Source organism: Monodelphis domestica, chromosome X, assembly GCF_027887165.1.
Source record: "Monodelphis domestica isolate mMonDom1 chromosome X, mMonDom1.pri, whole genome shotgun sequence".
NCBI classification, from domain to species: Eukaryota; Metazoa; Chordata; class Mammalia; order Didelphimorphia; family Didelphidae; genus Monodelphis; species Monodelphis domestica.
This window is the reverse complement of record NC_077235.1, coordinates 73,304,447-73,319,958: the sequence shown is the minus strand read 5'-3', so window position 1 is coordinate 73,319,958 and position 15,512 is coordinate 73,304,447. Positions and strand designations below refer to the sequence as shown.

At 56.9% G+C, this 15,512-nt stretch overlaps 1 protein-coding gene across 1 annotated transcript; it reads right to left on the bottom strand.

The window, feature by feature from the left end:
• Positions 1-601: 601 nt before the first annotated feature.
• On the bottom strand, positions 602-12,260 carry SLC6A8 (solute carrier family 6 member 8). The gene is made up of 13 exons (XM_001364033.4): positions 11,123-12,260; positions 6,887-7,018; positions 6,527-6,776; positions 6,289-6,421; positions 5,657-5,791; positions 5,309-5,412; positions 5,102-5,226; positions 3,768-3,880; positions 3,480-3,617; positions 3,281-3,383; positions 3,076-3,176; positions 2,753-2,923; positions 602-2,356 (listed from the first exon to the last, which is right to left on the bottom strand). Exons 1-13 carry the CDS (start codon positions 11,382-11,384, stop codon positions 2,216-2,218), a joined length of 1,908 nt encoding a protein of 635 aa, XP_001364070.1. The 5' UTR covers positions 11,385-12,260; the 3' UTR covers positions 602-2,215.
• Positions 12,261-15,512: the final 3,252 nt, after the last annotated feature.

Sequence of the window (15,512 nt, the reverse complement as noted above, 5' to 3'; positions counted from 1 at the left end):
TTTGGCACCTACCATGTGCCAAAGGTTTCCCTAATTTGAGGGTGAAATGGACAGTTTGGGCATGGCTGCCCAGAGGTAGCCCCCTCAGAGGCAGATGGGGCCACCTCTGTGAAGTGGAGTGAGCAGTTTCACCCTCTCAACCACTTCAAAACTCTGGCAGTAGGCCAGTGGGCAATGGGCCTTGAAGATGGAGGGAGTGACCCTGGACACAAGATCAGGTGCCAAGCTGGCAGTTTCATTGCTCTCCATTGCAGGAGAGAGCGGAGCCCACCAAATCCAAAAGCGAAGAACAGAGAAGGGAGGAATGTCACGCTAGCAGAGGCCCAGAAACAGCCAGGCCAGTTGGATGTGCAACAGCCCTGGAAAAGTGGGCAGGAATTGATGGAAACTCTGGAGCTGGGAAACCCGACATTGGCTAGGAGGCCAGATAAGGAGGTGAGGCAGCTGATGGGATCTGACTGAGGCAAATGGGATATCTGGGAGCCTTGAGATCACCAGAGTGCATGGAGGGAGGAGAGGCCTAGGAGTGGCATTAGGACACACACCTGACACCCTCCTCCCAGTTGGGTGGCACCAAAGTAAAGACAGAGCAGAGCAGCCGTTTGAAAAATGACATGTCTTTATTGCTATGTTTGCAGGTGGCTTTTTAGCAGTCACAATGTCCCAGGGCCCCAAGACTTGGGAGTGGGAATGGTCTCCGCAGGGGCATCAGACATAGAAGGGGGAACACTGGCAGGGGTTATCTCTGAGGCACCTTTGGCACCCTTTTCCCCTCCAGATCTATTACTCTCCCCTTCCTGGGATGCCATTGAGGGAAGGGACCATGGTGGGGAGGGATGAATCCGGACAGTGGCACCACAGGCTGTGCCAGGCTGGTGTTTTGGGAGCCACCCCTTCCCTCCAGGCTTCGAGACCTAGAATACTGGGCACCATGCCACAGGCAGGTGGCATTGCCGGGGAGGGGGCAGAAACAGGCATCCAGCCTCCCGGACTGGGACTCCCCTCGCCACTCTTTGGTGGCGGCTTGAGGCAGAAGGGACGGAGGACCAAAACCTGTGACAGAGCCAGGATGGGAGGCTTTTTTTTCAGCTTTTTTTTTTTCTAACAAAATTAGATCTCTATCAAGCTCTCTTGGGGCTGGGGTGGAGGAGGGTTGTGTCTCTTTTTAGAAATATACAGGCAGAAATCACTCTTCTCTTAGAGTTTTTACAAAATGTGCAAAATACAAGTCTTCTTTGCCCGCAGGCATAATTTACACCTGGTACTCTCAATCCCATATATATAGATATATATATACTGTATATACACGGATTGTATATAGCTATATACTGTATATATATATAACCACTGTATATATGTACACATGCGCACGCAGTCACGCCACCCACCCATGCACGCGCACACACACACACCGGAATCTGGGGAAACTGGGGCTTGACGGGTGGCGGCCAGATGACTCCCACCCAACAAGCTCTCCAAACTAGCATGATCTGGGGGGGAAGGGGGCGGGGAATGGACTCAAATTGGTTGCCCCCTTTACACACAAGGTGCAGCTGGCTCCCATGTAGGATGGGAGGGGACCTGATTGTAGTTGAGGCCCAGGAGGTCTGAGAGACAGAGAGAGAAGAGAGGGAGAGACAGAGACAGAGAGAGAAGAGAGGGAGAGACAGAGACAGAGAGAGTCCCATCCACCAACATTTTAAAAAAGGCTTGATAGGGGTGGCTCCTCTGTTGGGAGGACTTGAGGGGAACAGGTCCCTGCTCCCCCAGCTGGGGAAGGGGGTTCGGTAATTTAGGTGGAAAGCTCTGGCTTTGCCACCAACTAGACTAGGTACCGGTACTGTGGGTGGGGTGGGGTGGGGTCTTGATTTGGTGGGTGTTTTTTTTTTTTAATTTTCTACTTTTTTTTGGTGTTTTATCTTAAAAAAAGAAAGAAAAAAGACCAGTTTAACTCAAGCACGCATACACCGGACTGTGGCCCCAGCCTGACCCGGGTCCCCTCTATTCAGGATCATACAGAAAGGCTCCCCCTCCCCAGGGTCTCAGTGAGGGGGGTTGAAAGGAGTGAGAGGGGGTTTTACTATGGCTACAAGAAGGGAGGCTGGTGGGGGTGGGTAGGCAAAGGAGAGGGAGAGCATTGGCTCTCTCCCTGTTGGCTTTGGGCACTCGGCAGAGGCAGGTGCCCCCTTCCTGCCCCCCCCCCCCCCAGGGCAGGTTACATGACACTCTCCACCACGATGACCTTGCTGCTCTCAGACACTGGGGTCAGGGTGGTCAGGCCCCTGACATCAGAGTCCTGAGCCTTGTACTCCAAGTGATGGAGACCCCACACTGGCTGGGTCAGGTCTCGCCAACGCTAAAGAAGGACAGAGGAGGAGGGTTAGTTCCTCCCCACCCATTTCCTAGTCTCCCAGCAGTCTAACCCTAGCTTCTCCCATGGGCCCACCCACTTCAACCTCCCATCCTTCCTGACCCCCAGGGCACTGGCCATAGCACCCATTGCCTCTCCTAGGGGTGAGGACTTCCTGTGGCTTTAGCCCGCTGCTACTTGCCCGTTGATGTTATTTCTGCCAGACTGGGCACCTGGTTCCCAGGGAGCAGGAACTCCCCGGGGACAGTGTCTGGGTTCTTCAACAGGCCAGCACTCAGTGGCTTGGTCTCAACTGGATGTACTTGGGTTGGCTATACCTATAGGCTATGGGTTCCCCACTAGTGCTTCCAACTTTCTAACTGACAGAGCGGGGAGGCTGACCTCAATGAATGTCCCTTTGGCCCCTAGAAGGTGATAAAGGAGGTAAAGCGGCACACACAGCATGGAGGAGAAGGCGAAGCACCAGCCCATAGCTTCGCCCCACCATGGGTACACGTAGGTGGTGTTGTACACGAGTGGCTTGTAATACACCACATTGAAGGTGAAGATGCCCTGGGGGGGTCAAGGAGTCTGGCAGTTATACTTGTCACTCAGCAGCCCCCGGCCTTCCCCTGCCCTGCCCTGCCCTAGCCTCCCTCCCTCCCTCCCTCCACCTTTAGTGGCTGCATGCCCCCCTCCATCGCTTCCCCCCACCTAGCTGTTACCATGCAGACCAGTGGGGTGAAGAAGGACCAGCACCATTTCATCCAAGGGGAAGGCCGGTAGCCAATCATACAGGCAACATCATCCATGAACCGGTCAGCACCTGAGGGAATGGGTTTGGAAGGAAGAAGAAAAGGCCAGTCAGCCCTTGACAGTCCCTTCTGGCCCACCCTCTTCCCCACCCAGGGCCCCCATTCTTCCACTTACCATAAACCCAGGCAACCACTGCACACTCCCAGAAAGCCTGCCACAGCAAGGTCATCCCGCTGGCTGAGTAGTAGTCAAACAGTTGAAAGACATACATGCCGCCCTTGGAACGGAACATCAGGTCAGCTGCAGAGTTCAGGGTGGTCCGTGTCCTCTCCTCTCCCCTCCCCGGCCACGCCAGGCCACCCCTCCAACTTACTTCGGTAACCATGGAGAGGTCGATGATGAAGCAGAGCACGCAACACAGGGCTACGGAGATCTCCCGATGGAACCGGAAATAGTAGGAGGCCGGGAGGAGATCCAGGAGGCCAGTGATGAACCCTTCTACCCCTACGAACTGCAGTGGACGGAGGGGGAGACAAGACAGCTTAGAACCAGGGGCTGCAGATGGACCGGGGCCAGATTTGTCTTCGTGCTTTAGATTTTGAGACACGTATTTCAAAAGACAAAACTGCTGGCCGCCTTGGGCCCTCGCTCTGGGACTCACCTGGCTGTCCAAGCCGAGGAGCAGTAACATGAAGAAGAAGAGGGCAGCCCAGAGTGGGGCCATAGGCATCAGGGTGACAGCCCGAGGATAGGCGATGAAGGCCAGCCCTGGTCCTATTGGATGACAAGAGACATGGAGAGGCTTGCTCATCAGAGCCTCCAAGCCACCCCTTCCTTGAGGCACAGGGCTGACTGGCAGTTGACATTTTGCTTCTTGCCCACCCCTCTTACCCTGACCTGTTTACCCAAGGACCCAAGAGGGCTTAGCTCCTAGCTCATCGAGTCCCTAAACCCATGATCCTCCCCCCCCAACCCATCAGAATCTGATGACTGTGGCCTTCCATTCCCCTCCTCCAGCCTGACATCTGATCCCTAACCAGGGAGGGGCAGCTGGTCTGCAGCAGCTGCTGAAACCAGAGAGGTCACCCATTAACCCTTGGGGCAGCACAGCAGGGGCCAGAGGAAGAGACTACTGGACCAGAGTACCCTCTGCTCTCCTCCCTTCCACATGGATCACGAACCTAGAAACCAGCAGCCAGAGCTTGGGGGAGGAAGCTGAGAGTTCAGGGCTGCCCCTCCCCTCTACTTTGACAGCACCCTGCCCCATGGACATTTTTTAAGCAAATGAGCCTTTCCCCCTGGCTTCCTCACCTAGTGGGAATGCCCTGCAGAGCATGTTTAGAGAGAACTGCAATTGGGAAAGGGCCCCCTTATGGGGTCCTGGGGCAGGAGCTCAGCCTCAAGCCTTGCTTGACTCCAGGCCAATGGACCTGTGGGACCTTCCCAGCCCTCTAACCCAACTTCCTGAGTTCTGGTTTGCTGCAGGACACCCCACTGGGCCTCAGCACCGGGGTGGCGCCCTCCAGCAGGCAGGGTGCTGATCGGAGAGAAAATGGGCTGAAAGCCCTTCCGGAAGCCCGTTTCTGTGCTTGAAATGTTAGCTCCTGGCTGCCACCCGCATTGATAGTTGGAGGAGGCCACATAATCCAATGTCCTCTCCCATCCCTTCCACACTTTAGCCCAGAAAGTGATTTGATGAAGGGCATGCAGCACTAAGAAGTTCCAGGTGGCAAGTCTGCCCAGGGTTACACAGGAGCAGAGCCAATTCAAGCTCCTGACTCCTGACCCAATGCCCTTTCCTCTGGACCGGTGTGTGTGTGTGTGTGTGTGTGGCCGCTGGGTGCACTACTGGCTTTTCCATGTGTCACCTCCTCTGGATGTCTCAACCTCTTCTTGTAAGATGGAGGTGTCTGCACAGCCTCCTGTGAAAGGGATTGGACTGGCCGACCTGGAATGTCCCCATGGAGCTCCCCTGCTCAGCAGCCCCTCACACACCTGACTCGGCCACCTTGGAGATGTGCACGCCCTGTTCCGTGGCCATGAAGCCCAGGATGGAGAACACCACGAAGCCAGCGAAGAAGCTGGTGCCACTGTTGATGAGTGCCAGTATGATGGCATCCCTGGGACACAGAGAGGAGTTAGCATAGGCTGCTTTGGCCCAGGGGACCTCCTAACTTCCCAAAGTATGGGGCGGCTGCTTACTTGTAACAGTTGTTGTTAAACCGATTGTAGCTGCCCAGGGCGGTGAGTGCCCCCAGGCCGATGGCATACGAAAAGAAGATCTGGGTGCCAGCGTCGATCCATACCTAAGGGGGGGACAACGGGTCAGGAGGCCAGGGCAGGTGACCCACCTTGGCATGCATGCCACACAGCCCTTTCTCTGTCTTAGACCTGTGTAGGATACATGGGGGGCGCACTGGGCTGGGGCTGGGCAGGTACCTCCTTCTCAGGGCAATCAGTTTCTGGGCGGCTTCTGAGGGCCATTTTGTGGCACGGACTGTCCAACTTAGGCCTCTGGCAGTTGCGTGACCCTGGGGGTGGGTGACTCACCTGTGGAGACCCCAGCTTTGACCAATCAGGCTTGAGATAGTAGATGATGCCATCCAGTGCTCCTGGCAGCATGACTCCCCTCACCAGCAGGACCAGGAGGACAACATACGGGAATGTAGCAGTGAAATAAACAATCTGGAAAGCCCAGCACCAAGGTCAGAGCCCCCGTGGGTGTCCTGCAGCACCCTCCCCCACTCTCCCTCTGGGCAGCTGCCTTTGTTTGGGAGTTCACCTGTTCCGTCCTCTCTCCCCAGCCTCCCTCCTTCATTGTCTAAGGAAACTAAGGAGCTGAGGCCTGGGAGGCTGGCTGTGACAATGGCGACAATGGGGTCTGACCTCTTTCTCCCTCCTTCCCCCACTGGATTCTGGGGAATCCAGGGCAGGGGCAGGCCCTGGGGCCTCTCCTGCTGGGGAAATGCCAGTGCCACCCCCTACCCCTGCCCACTTGGCCAGGAGGGGGGGCTAGAAGCAGGGCTGTGCTCTTCCTCCCCTCCCCCAACAGGGCTGGGGCTGGGAAAGGGGCCAGGATGGAGCATTGTTGGGCTGTTGCTGTGGAAACAGCATCCATAGCCCGGCCTGGGAGGCTGAGTGGAGAGAGGCTGGCCCTGGGAGCAGGGCGCCAGTACAGTTACCTTTCCGGTTGACTTGACTCCCTTCCAGACACAGAAGTAGACCAAAACCCAACAGGCCAGAAGGCAGAGGGTCACCTCCCAGTTGAGATCCCCAGGCACCTCCAGCCCAGAAGACAGGCGAAGGACTTTCCTTCTGGAAGGGGGAGAGGTCAAGAGAATGAAGGGCTAGGTGCGAGCCCTTCCCCACTTTCCCCCTCCCCCCTTCCCTCCCAGGAGCCAGGGCTGCTGGGAGACTCACTCCCAGAACTCGATGACAGGGGAGCGCCGATCGGACAGCTGGTCGCAGGTGAGGTTGGCCACACTGCCGTTGGCGCAGTCTTCCAGGCGGAAGATCTCCACACACTCAGGGCTGTTCCAGCTGTGCCCACAGGAGGCCCAGGGCAGTGAGGCCGTGAAGGACTTCACCAGGTAGTAGAATCCCCAAGCCAGCACCATAATGTAGTAAGTGTTGCAGTAGAAGACTATCACCATGGAGGCAAAGCCTAGGCCTGCGGGGCAGAGGAAGGCCATTGGAGTGAGCTCTGCTGGCTGGCCTGCCCACCCGCCCGCCCAACAGGGCCACAGGGAGAGGGAGCACGCTCATCCCCAAGAGGCCGACCTTTGAAGAGGGGACAGATGTTCCAAACGTTGATGCTGCCAGCTTTCATAAACTGGCCCAGGGAGATCTCCAGGAAGAAGATGGGGATCCCTCCCAGGAGGGCAATCAGAAGATACGGGATAAGGAACACTCCTGTTGGGAGAAAGTCACATCCAGGCCAATGAGCACTTCAGAAGAGAATCATCTCCCAGCAGAACTTCCCACCGAAGCTAGGCAGCTGTGAGCCCTGAAGTTCCGTTATTGCTTCATCAACTCCGCCAAGGCAGAAGAGCCAAGAGGCTACACACAATGGAGCTTGTTCAGGGACTTGCCCAGGGTCACACAGCCAGGAAGTGTCTGAGGCTGCATTTGGACCCTCTGGGCCCAACTCAATCCATGAAACCACCTAGGCGTGCCTCAAGTTCCCCAGTCCTAGGGGGAATTGATACCATCTGAAGAGAAACCTGACTGCTAGAGTTTCCGATTTTAAAAAGGATGCCTGTAAGGATCAAATGAGGTCTTATCTTAGCCCTATAAGGCTGAAGGGGAAGCCCCCAGGTGGCTCAGTGGATTGAGAGCCAGGCCCAGAGAATTCAAAAGCCAGCCTTGCTAGCTGTGTGACCCTGGCCAAGTCACTTGACCCCCATTGCCTAGCCCTCACCACTCTTCTGCCTTAGACCGGAGTCTAAGACAGAAGATAAGGGCAAAAAGAAAAAGATAAAAGGTAGAGTTAAAAAAATGAACTGCACAGGTTGAGGGCTATCCAGAAAGCCTTCCCCCTACCCTATCAGTCTCAACCTTGTTGCCAAAGGGCCTCTCTTCCAGGAAGGCCACCCTGATCACTTGGGCCAGCCTATGAGGGCCAGTCTGCTGAGGGCATTGCTGGTCTGGTCTGTTCTTTGGTATGGAGTGGGCAAACTTGGAAGCACCAAGAGGCACCAACTGTGCCCAGAGACAATCAGATCTCTCCATGCTGATGACTGATGGCAATTTGGCCAAGCAGTTTGCTTCGCAAAACTCAGGCCTCCTGGTTTTTGGTTAGGGGGAGAGGTTCATGAAGGGAGAACAGGATGCTACGGAAGGATGGCAACTGATACAGATAGACGAGTGGCAGAGCAACTGAGTAACTAAATGGCCAACTTTGCCCGGAGGAAGAGATAAAGACAATCTGTACCTCCCCCTCCCTTTTGCAGAGGTGGAGATCTATGGGGCAAAATATCACATTCACTGAATTTTCAATGTGGGAGAGAAACAAAGACAGAAACAGAGAAAGAAAAACACGGAAACAGAAAGAAAGGGAGGAGAAACAAAGCTAGGGCAGAGGGAGAAAGAGAAACAAAAGACAAGCAGAAAGAAAAAACAGGCAAAGAAAGAGAAAGGGAGGAGAGGGACAGAGGCAGACAAAAAGAGATAGAAGAGAGAAACAGAAAGACAGAGATTCCAGTGCCCCCTACTCCTGGCATTCTTATGCCAGCTACAGGCTTCTAGAGAGGATTCAGAGAAACTGGCAACAATGGCAGCTATAGCAATGGATTGGAAATCTGAAAAGCCCTGGGTTTGAATTTTGCCTAGCAGTGTGACCATGGGCAAACCACCCAAACTGAGCCTGTTTCCTGGAAGGTTGGGGGGGGGGGCTCTGGCTAGGGGACAGATGCCCAGGTGTTTTGGGAAACAAGTGCTATCAAAATGACCCTCCCTGGGGAGTGGGAAGAAGAGAGAGAGAGACAAATTGGATCATATAAGTTTGGAAAACTTATGTGGAAATTTGTTATTACATGTAATTGGTAAAAAAATAAAAGAATAAATAAAAAAAATTACCCTCCCAGCTGGGAGAGGCAGCTTAGTCCAATGGCTAGAGCATTAGACTTGAGTCAAGTGCAGGCCCCCATTCATATGGTGGTTGGCTGCTTCTATCACATAGATTACAACAGTGGCCCAGAGGGCCCAGAGGCCCAGAGAAACAGGCTCAGAGACACTTTGCCCAGGGTCACACAGCAAATTAGTGCTCCAAGCAGGATTCAAACTCAGATCCTTCTTGACCTAAACTCCAGCATGCCATCCATTAGGCCACCTAGAGGCCTTGTAGGAAAGAGAGTTTTTGTCTCTCAAAACTGGAACTTGTCCATCGGGTGACTGTTCTTGAGGAAAGCAAGAACAAGATCAGAAAACAAAGCACTGTGTATGTAGAGATGCTTTAATCTGGGGCCCAGAGGAGAATTGACTTACCCAAGGTCACCGGGGACAATCAGGACAGAATCAGGATTCAGACCTAGGTTGACTTGAACTCTCTGGCTCTAGGGAGGGGAGGGCTGGGGAGGACAGAGCAGAGGCTAATGGGAGTCCTTGAAGCCCCCTCCTCCTGCCTGCAGTGGGGCTGCAGGGTACAAAGAGGCTGGCCACCACTGGGGATAGCCATGGGGATGGTGGGACCAAGGCATGAGGCAGCAGGCAGGCACCCTGGCTCTTCATGATATAACAGTCCCCAATGAGTCAGGCTGCCTCAGCATCTCACTGCAGACACACACATAGACACACACACAGACACATACACACAGGTGGGTGTGAATGGCAGGAACCACACAGAGCCAGAAGCAGATGGCCACCCAGAGCTCAGACCCCTCTCCAAAGGGTTTCAGGTCACACGTAATCCCTCCAAGACTGCCTGCCTCATGTGTCTGCGACACACTGCGTCATGTGACGCAACAGCCACGAGCATGCATGTGAGAGACACACACGCCAGGGGGAGGAGACAGCTGGCGAGCCAGGGAGGAGCCCTGGGTCCCACAACCTGGGCAGATGGGAGAGCTTTCTGGAGGAAATGGAAAACTAGTCCTGAGAGTCAGATCCAGTCTGGGCTGGGGCAGGGGCCAGAGCCAGAGCCAAGAGAGGCAGGAAGACAGGATGGAGAGAGAGCGAAAGCAGCCAAGGAGAGACAAACATGGGACAAGCGGGAGGCCCTGGTGCTGATGGAGCCACACTGGTGGGCCCAGCATTGCGCTCCCCTCCTATACTGGGCCATCAGAAGGGACAAGGCCAAGGACAGCGAGTGGCCTGAAGGGGAGGGAGAGAGAAGCCAGTGAAGTATGCCCAAGCTCCGGGGCCAGCTTCCAGGCGTGCCCCTTCCCCATGTCTCTCCTCTAATGCCCCTTTCTCTTCCCTGGCTCCTCTCCCAGCGGCCCCGAAGCCCTCATGGTCCTGTTCCCAGTGGACAGCATGCTCCCACTGGAAAGGCCCCTCATCCTTGGGGTGCAGAGGATGTCTAATGAGCATGCCAAGAACATGTGGCTCTGAGTGTACCCTGTGATGAATGGTCCAGCCACGTTAACGAATTCACATGTAACAGCATGTAGATTAGCATAAAGGAGAAGGAACATGTGTACAGAAATCCGGGCCTGGGCACCTAAGGGGGCAGAAGCAGCCAGTGTGTGCGGGTGGGTGGGCAGCCCTGCCCAGATAGAGCAGGTCAGTGTGCAGGACAGGACAGGGTAGAAGGGATGCACCCACACACAGTATGGCCTGTGGGCCCTGGGGTGGGGGGTCAGGCAGAGACTTACCTCCTAGAACTCTCCCAGGAGCCCATGCTCTTAAAGAGGCAGTCAGTCGCTCCCCCCCTCCCTGAGATGGATTGAGGAAGGGGCCAAAGCCTTCGGAAAAGCCCTTCTCTCCCTTGAGTGGTCCTCACTCCTTTCTATTCCCCCTCCCCTCAGCACCAGTTCCCCCAGCTATTAGGGTGGGCAGAGCAATGCCAGCCAGTGAGCAGCAGGCCTGGGCCCACCCTGGCTGCATCTCCAGCCTCTGGTCCCGCCCCTGGGGAGCACTGAAGCTGCTGGGAGGGAGGGGGGGAGGGAGGGGGGACAGGGGGCTTCAGGACCCCGGGAACCTGCCCCCTTCCCACCCTGATGTCCACAGAAGTCTTTTCCCCTCCCCTTCCGGGCCCTCCCTGGCCATGGACTTTGGCATCTCTGGGTAGAGATGGCTGGGGTGGGGAGGACCAGAGGGAGGAGGAGGAGGAAGGCCCCGGGATGACCAGGCCAATGGAGGGCTGGCTGAGGAATGCAATCGGGAAAGTGGGCTAGGAGGTGGGAAGCCAGGGAGGGGAAGGGCTGCTGGTCCGCGGGGATGGAGCCCGGGAGGGAGGGAGGGAGGGAGGCAGGCAGGCAGGCAGGCAAGGCTGCTGGGGCTGGGGCACACCCGGGCTGGCACAGGCCGGGCCTGGCATCCCGGAGGAGCCCAGCTGGCAGGGCTGGCCGCACTCACCTCCGCCATTCTTGTAGCACAGGTACGGGAAGCGCCAGACGTTGCCAAGGCCCACCGCGAAGCCCACACAAGACATGATGAAGTCCATCTGGCGGGTCCACGTCTCCCGCGGCGGGATGGCCAGGCCCGGGCCCGAGGCGCCCAGGCCGGCAGCCACCACCTCGGTCTTGATGGTGGGGGCCCCCTCGGCGGGGTCCAGAAGGGAGCCCTTCTTTTCCCTGGACACGCTGTAGATGCCATTTTCTGCGGTCTTCTTCGCCATGGCCCCGCTGCTAGGGCAGGGCTGGGCTGGGCAGGGCTGGGGGGCTCGGCCGGGGGTCACGGGGAGAATACAAAGGACACTGTCTAGGTACTCCTGTCCTCTCGGGGAGGAGGAGGAGGAGGAGGAGGAGGAGGAGGGCACCTCGGGAGGCCGGAGGGCTCCCACGCCCAAGGTGGTCTCCTCCAATCCAATCCCCTCTATGGATTCACCGACTGGCGATGGCCCTCCAATGGGGGCGGGGGCTCAAGGCCGGGATCTCTGGGAGCAGCAGGAGGCGGCCCCCCAAATTTGGGGAGGGGGGAAGGGGAAGGGGAAAGGATGGGAATTCCCTGGTCGGGGGAAGGATAAAGGGCTGCGAGGTTCGAGGGGGCGGGAGGGGGGTACTCAGAAGCAGTCGACAAAACACTTGAAAGTCAGCCTGAAGAATCTCATGTGTGTCCGGGGCTGGAGGGGGGCGGCTCGGACAGCTGCTGGGGACCCGGCCCGGCGGCTGCTGCGACGGTGCTGGCGGCGGCGGTGACGGCGGCGGCTACGGGGGTGGGTGGGGGGAACAACGCCTGGAGGGGCTTAGAGGGGCCCGAGGCTCACCTGGGCACTCCGGGAGGCATAGACTGGCAAGGGCCAGGCGGGCGAGCAGACGCCCGCTGTCTGCAAACTCGGATGGAAGTCGGCGCTCGGGAAGGTGTCGGCGGGGCGCCGGCCCTGCGGGGCGGGGGGTGGGGGGGGTCTGTCCCCGGCGGCTCCGGGTCCGGGAGATCGTCGGCTACAAACCGCTCACTCCCTCCCCAGCCGGCAGAACAATCCTCCCCCCGGCTCGGGGCGCTTAAGAGCCTGCTCCGAGGTGATGTCACTGTCGCCCCACCCCCGACAGCCAGCTCCTCGTTCCTCCCTCCCCATCACTCCGCCCACCTCCTCGCCTTCCTCCTCCCAGCGCTCCCGCTCGGGATGGGCTGGGCCCCCGCCGGCACAGTCTTCTTAGCGGATTCCCCTCCCCGCCCCCAGCCCCCCGCGGTCCCCCCGCCTGCCAGGCTGCCACTGCCGCAGAGCGAATCCTTCGGACCAGCCCTGGCTCCTATCACTGCCCTCACTGCCCTCCCCATAACCTTTACTTCCCTCTCGTCGGGATAGCCAAACCTTCTGGGCTCGTCCCTTCTCCCCCTCCCAGGCCCCCTTCTTCTTGCACCTCGCCCCCTCCCCCTGGAAAAATTGGGGTGCCCCCCAGCCTCGACTGCCTTCACCCCACCCCTATTGGCCTAGGCCATCTCTAGGCCTTCTGGCTCTGGATGGGGCCCATGGGAAGGCCTGAGGGCCCAAAAGGGGAAGCAGGAGCCCAGGCAGGCGGGTCAGCTGGCTGTCCTCACCTAACATCCCTTCCTGGGCCTGCAAACCCCACTGGCCTCCTTGCCAACGGGGCTGGGGCCCTCTGCAGAGGTGGGGGGCTAGGGGTGAGGAATCAGCCATTCACTAGGCAGCACAGCAGCAGCCTGTTGCATACTGAGGGACAGAGAAAAATGGGAAATAAAGGAAAAATAGGGCATCAGAGGAGCCTCAATCACTGCTGCCACCCCCCAGGGCTGCCAAAGACTGTCCTGAAACAGGAAGGAGCCCGCCCGAGAGGTGGCTTTGGCCTACAGGCCTGATGGGGCTGGGGAATGAGGGAGCTCCCCAGGCTTGGGCTGAGGAGCAGTGATGGTGGGGCCTCAAGGGGCCAGAATCAGGGCATGGGTGAGCCTAGGCCTCCCTGAGCCTGTCCAGAGGAGTATGGAGGGTGGCTGGGAGCTGGATTCCATGGCTAGAAGCCTCCTTCCAGCAGAGACATTGCCTCTCTGACAAAGAAATGAACCTCCTCCTGCTCCAAACCCAAAGGAAACATTTCAGAGGCCCAGAGAACCTTACTAGCTAACCGGGCTGGCTTTCCCCAAAGCCTAGACCTGACTGGCCAAGAAGCTACCAGGGTCATCTGGTGACCAAAACCACATAACTAGGCAGGGCCCTGCTATCAAACGATCCATCAGTAAGATTAGCACCCAGGGCTTTGGACTCCATCCAACGGAGGGAGTCTACATGTAAGAGAGTTGGAAGGGAGGAATCGGGTCTTGGCTTAGGGGGCTATGCTTGTGGAGTCAGGAGCTGGAATTAAAACTAGGCGTGGGACACTTATTTACCACATGTGGTAAAGCTCAGGGGTAGCTGGGCGGCTCAAGAGGACTGAGAGCTAGGCCTGGGTTCCAATCTGGCCTCAGATACTTCCCAGCTGGGTGACCTTGGACAAGTCACTTAACCCCCCTTGCCTAGCCCTGACTGCTCTTCTGCCTTGGTGCCAATATGCAGTATTGATTCCAAGATGGAAGGTAAGGTTTTTTGTTTGTTTGTTTGTTTTTAAGTGGGGACAACAAGTCCCCCAAAATGACTGGATGGCTAAAGGGAAGGTACTTAGCAGACCTTAAGGGGTCATCAGGAATGGATGTCCCTGATTGGCTTCTCTGTGATTAGTGCTTGGGCAGAGTAGGTGCCTCTGCTGGAATGTCTCAGACAGCTTGAATGCTTTCCACCTAATCCCATCGGGCCTCCTGTTTTGGTAGAGGACACCAGCTAATCAAGCCACCCAGGTTAATCCACTTCCGAGCCAGCCGCAGCTCCCAACCTGCCCCTCCTCTCCTCTCCTCTCCTCTCCTCTCCTCTCCTCTCCCAGGTGTCTACCAGCAGGTCTCTTACGGTCATCCCCTCTGCTAGGCTCTCTCCATCTCCCCAGACTACTTCCAGACTAGGCCCTGTCACAATGGTCTACCCATCTGGCTCCCGCAGTCCCCCAGGCCCCCTTCTCCTCGCCTCCTCCCAAGCCCGGGACCCGACAGAGAAAAGCGGCCAACTGAGTCAGCCCTCACATGAAGGGGAGCCAAGCCAGCGCTCCCCTCCCCCGAATTCCGAGGAGAAGGGAGGTTCAGGGAGGAAGGAGTGGGGCTAGGCAGCCCTCTGGTGACCACTGTGGGAACCTCCCCCTGCTGTTTTCGTCCACCCCTTTCAGGGCTGGGGCTCCCCTAGCCTTGGACCCCACACAGAATGAATGGGTGCCTGGAGGGGAAACTCGCTCTCTGCGGCCTGCCTGCCTTCTTCCCTCCCTCCTTTTTCCTCTTCACTTCTTCCCCTCTGCTCCCGCCAAGGGCCCTAGTGCCCAAACCTAAGGCTCTGTCCAGCATGGAGCGGGCCAGTCCCGTCCCAGAGTAAACCAGCTTCAGCTGCTGTCCCCTAGAACCTGCCCTGGGAGACCCAGGAGGAGCGGGAGGGAGCTGGAGCAGGCCAGGAGAGCCCCAGCCCTCATCTCCTGGCCCAGAGCCACTTCTGACATGAACTCCAGGGTGTGGGTGACGGGTGGGGAGGAAGGTAGCTCCGAGGTAATATCTTTCCTGGCACATCTTTCCTTTGTTGGGGGGGGGGGCTATTGAGTCAATCATTCACTCTGCCCTACTTAAAGTGAGCCAGATCCCACCCTACTCACCTCCAGGCCTGGGGGACCCAATCTCTACTCTCAAGGACTTTGCATCCTAATGGTGGAGACCACAGGTAGATGAAATCCAAAGTGGTTAAGTAGGAGAGAGGTAGGACGGGAGAGCAATGGCTGTTGAGGGGGATGGGGGGGGGGTAGAGGAAGAGGCAAAATGTCTTACACAAGGTAGTGCCTGAGCTGTATTTCAAATCTGGAGGGAGAGCATTCAAAGCTTGGAGGATGGCCTGTTCAAAAGTATCTGGTGACTCAGTGGATAGAGAACCAGGCCTAGAGATAAGTGTCCTGGGTTCCAATTTGGCCTCAGATACTTCCTAGCTATGTGACCCTGGGCAAATCATTTCACCCTAGACCTTACTGCTCTTCTGCCTTGGAGCCCATACACAGTATTGATTCTTTTTTCCAATTTTATTTCTTTATAAGTATTTTTCCATGGTTCCATGATTCATGTTGTCTCCCTCCCCTCTTCCCTCTTCACTCTTGGAGCTGAAAAGCAATTCCACTGGGTTCTACATGGATTATCTCTTGAACCCATTTCCATATTATTTGTTTTTGTAAGAGAGTCAGTCATCTTTTAAAACCCCAACCCCAAATCATACAAACAAGTGATAACTCATGTTTTCCTT

Excerpts from the sequence above, each read along its gene's own strand:
- SLC6A8 (XM_001364033.4), bottom strand. The coding sequence starts at position 11,384 with ATGGCGAAGAAGACCGCAGAAAATGGCATCTACAGCGTGTCCAGGGAA. Across the intron at positions 6,777-6,886 it reads CATCTGTCCCCTCTTCAAAG|GCCTAGGCTTTGCCTCCATG; the intron begins GTCGGCCTCTTG and ends TCTGCCCCGCAG. Across the intron at positions 3,384-3,479 it reads ACCTCTCCATGGTTACCGAA|GGCGGCATGTATGTCTTTCA; the intron begins GTAAGTTGGAGG and ends TTCCGTTCCAAG.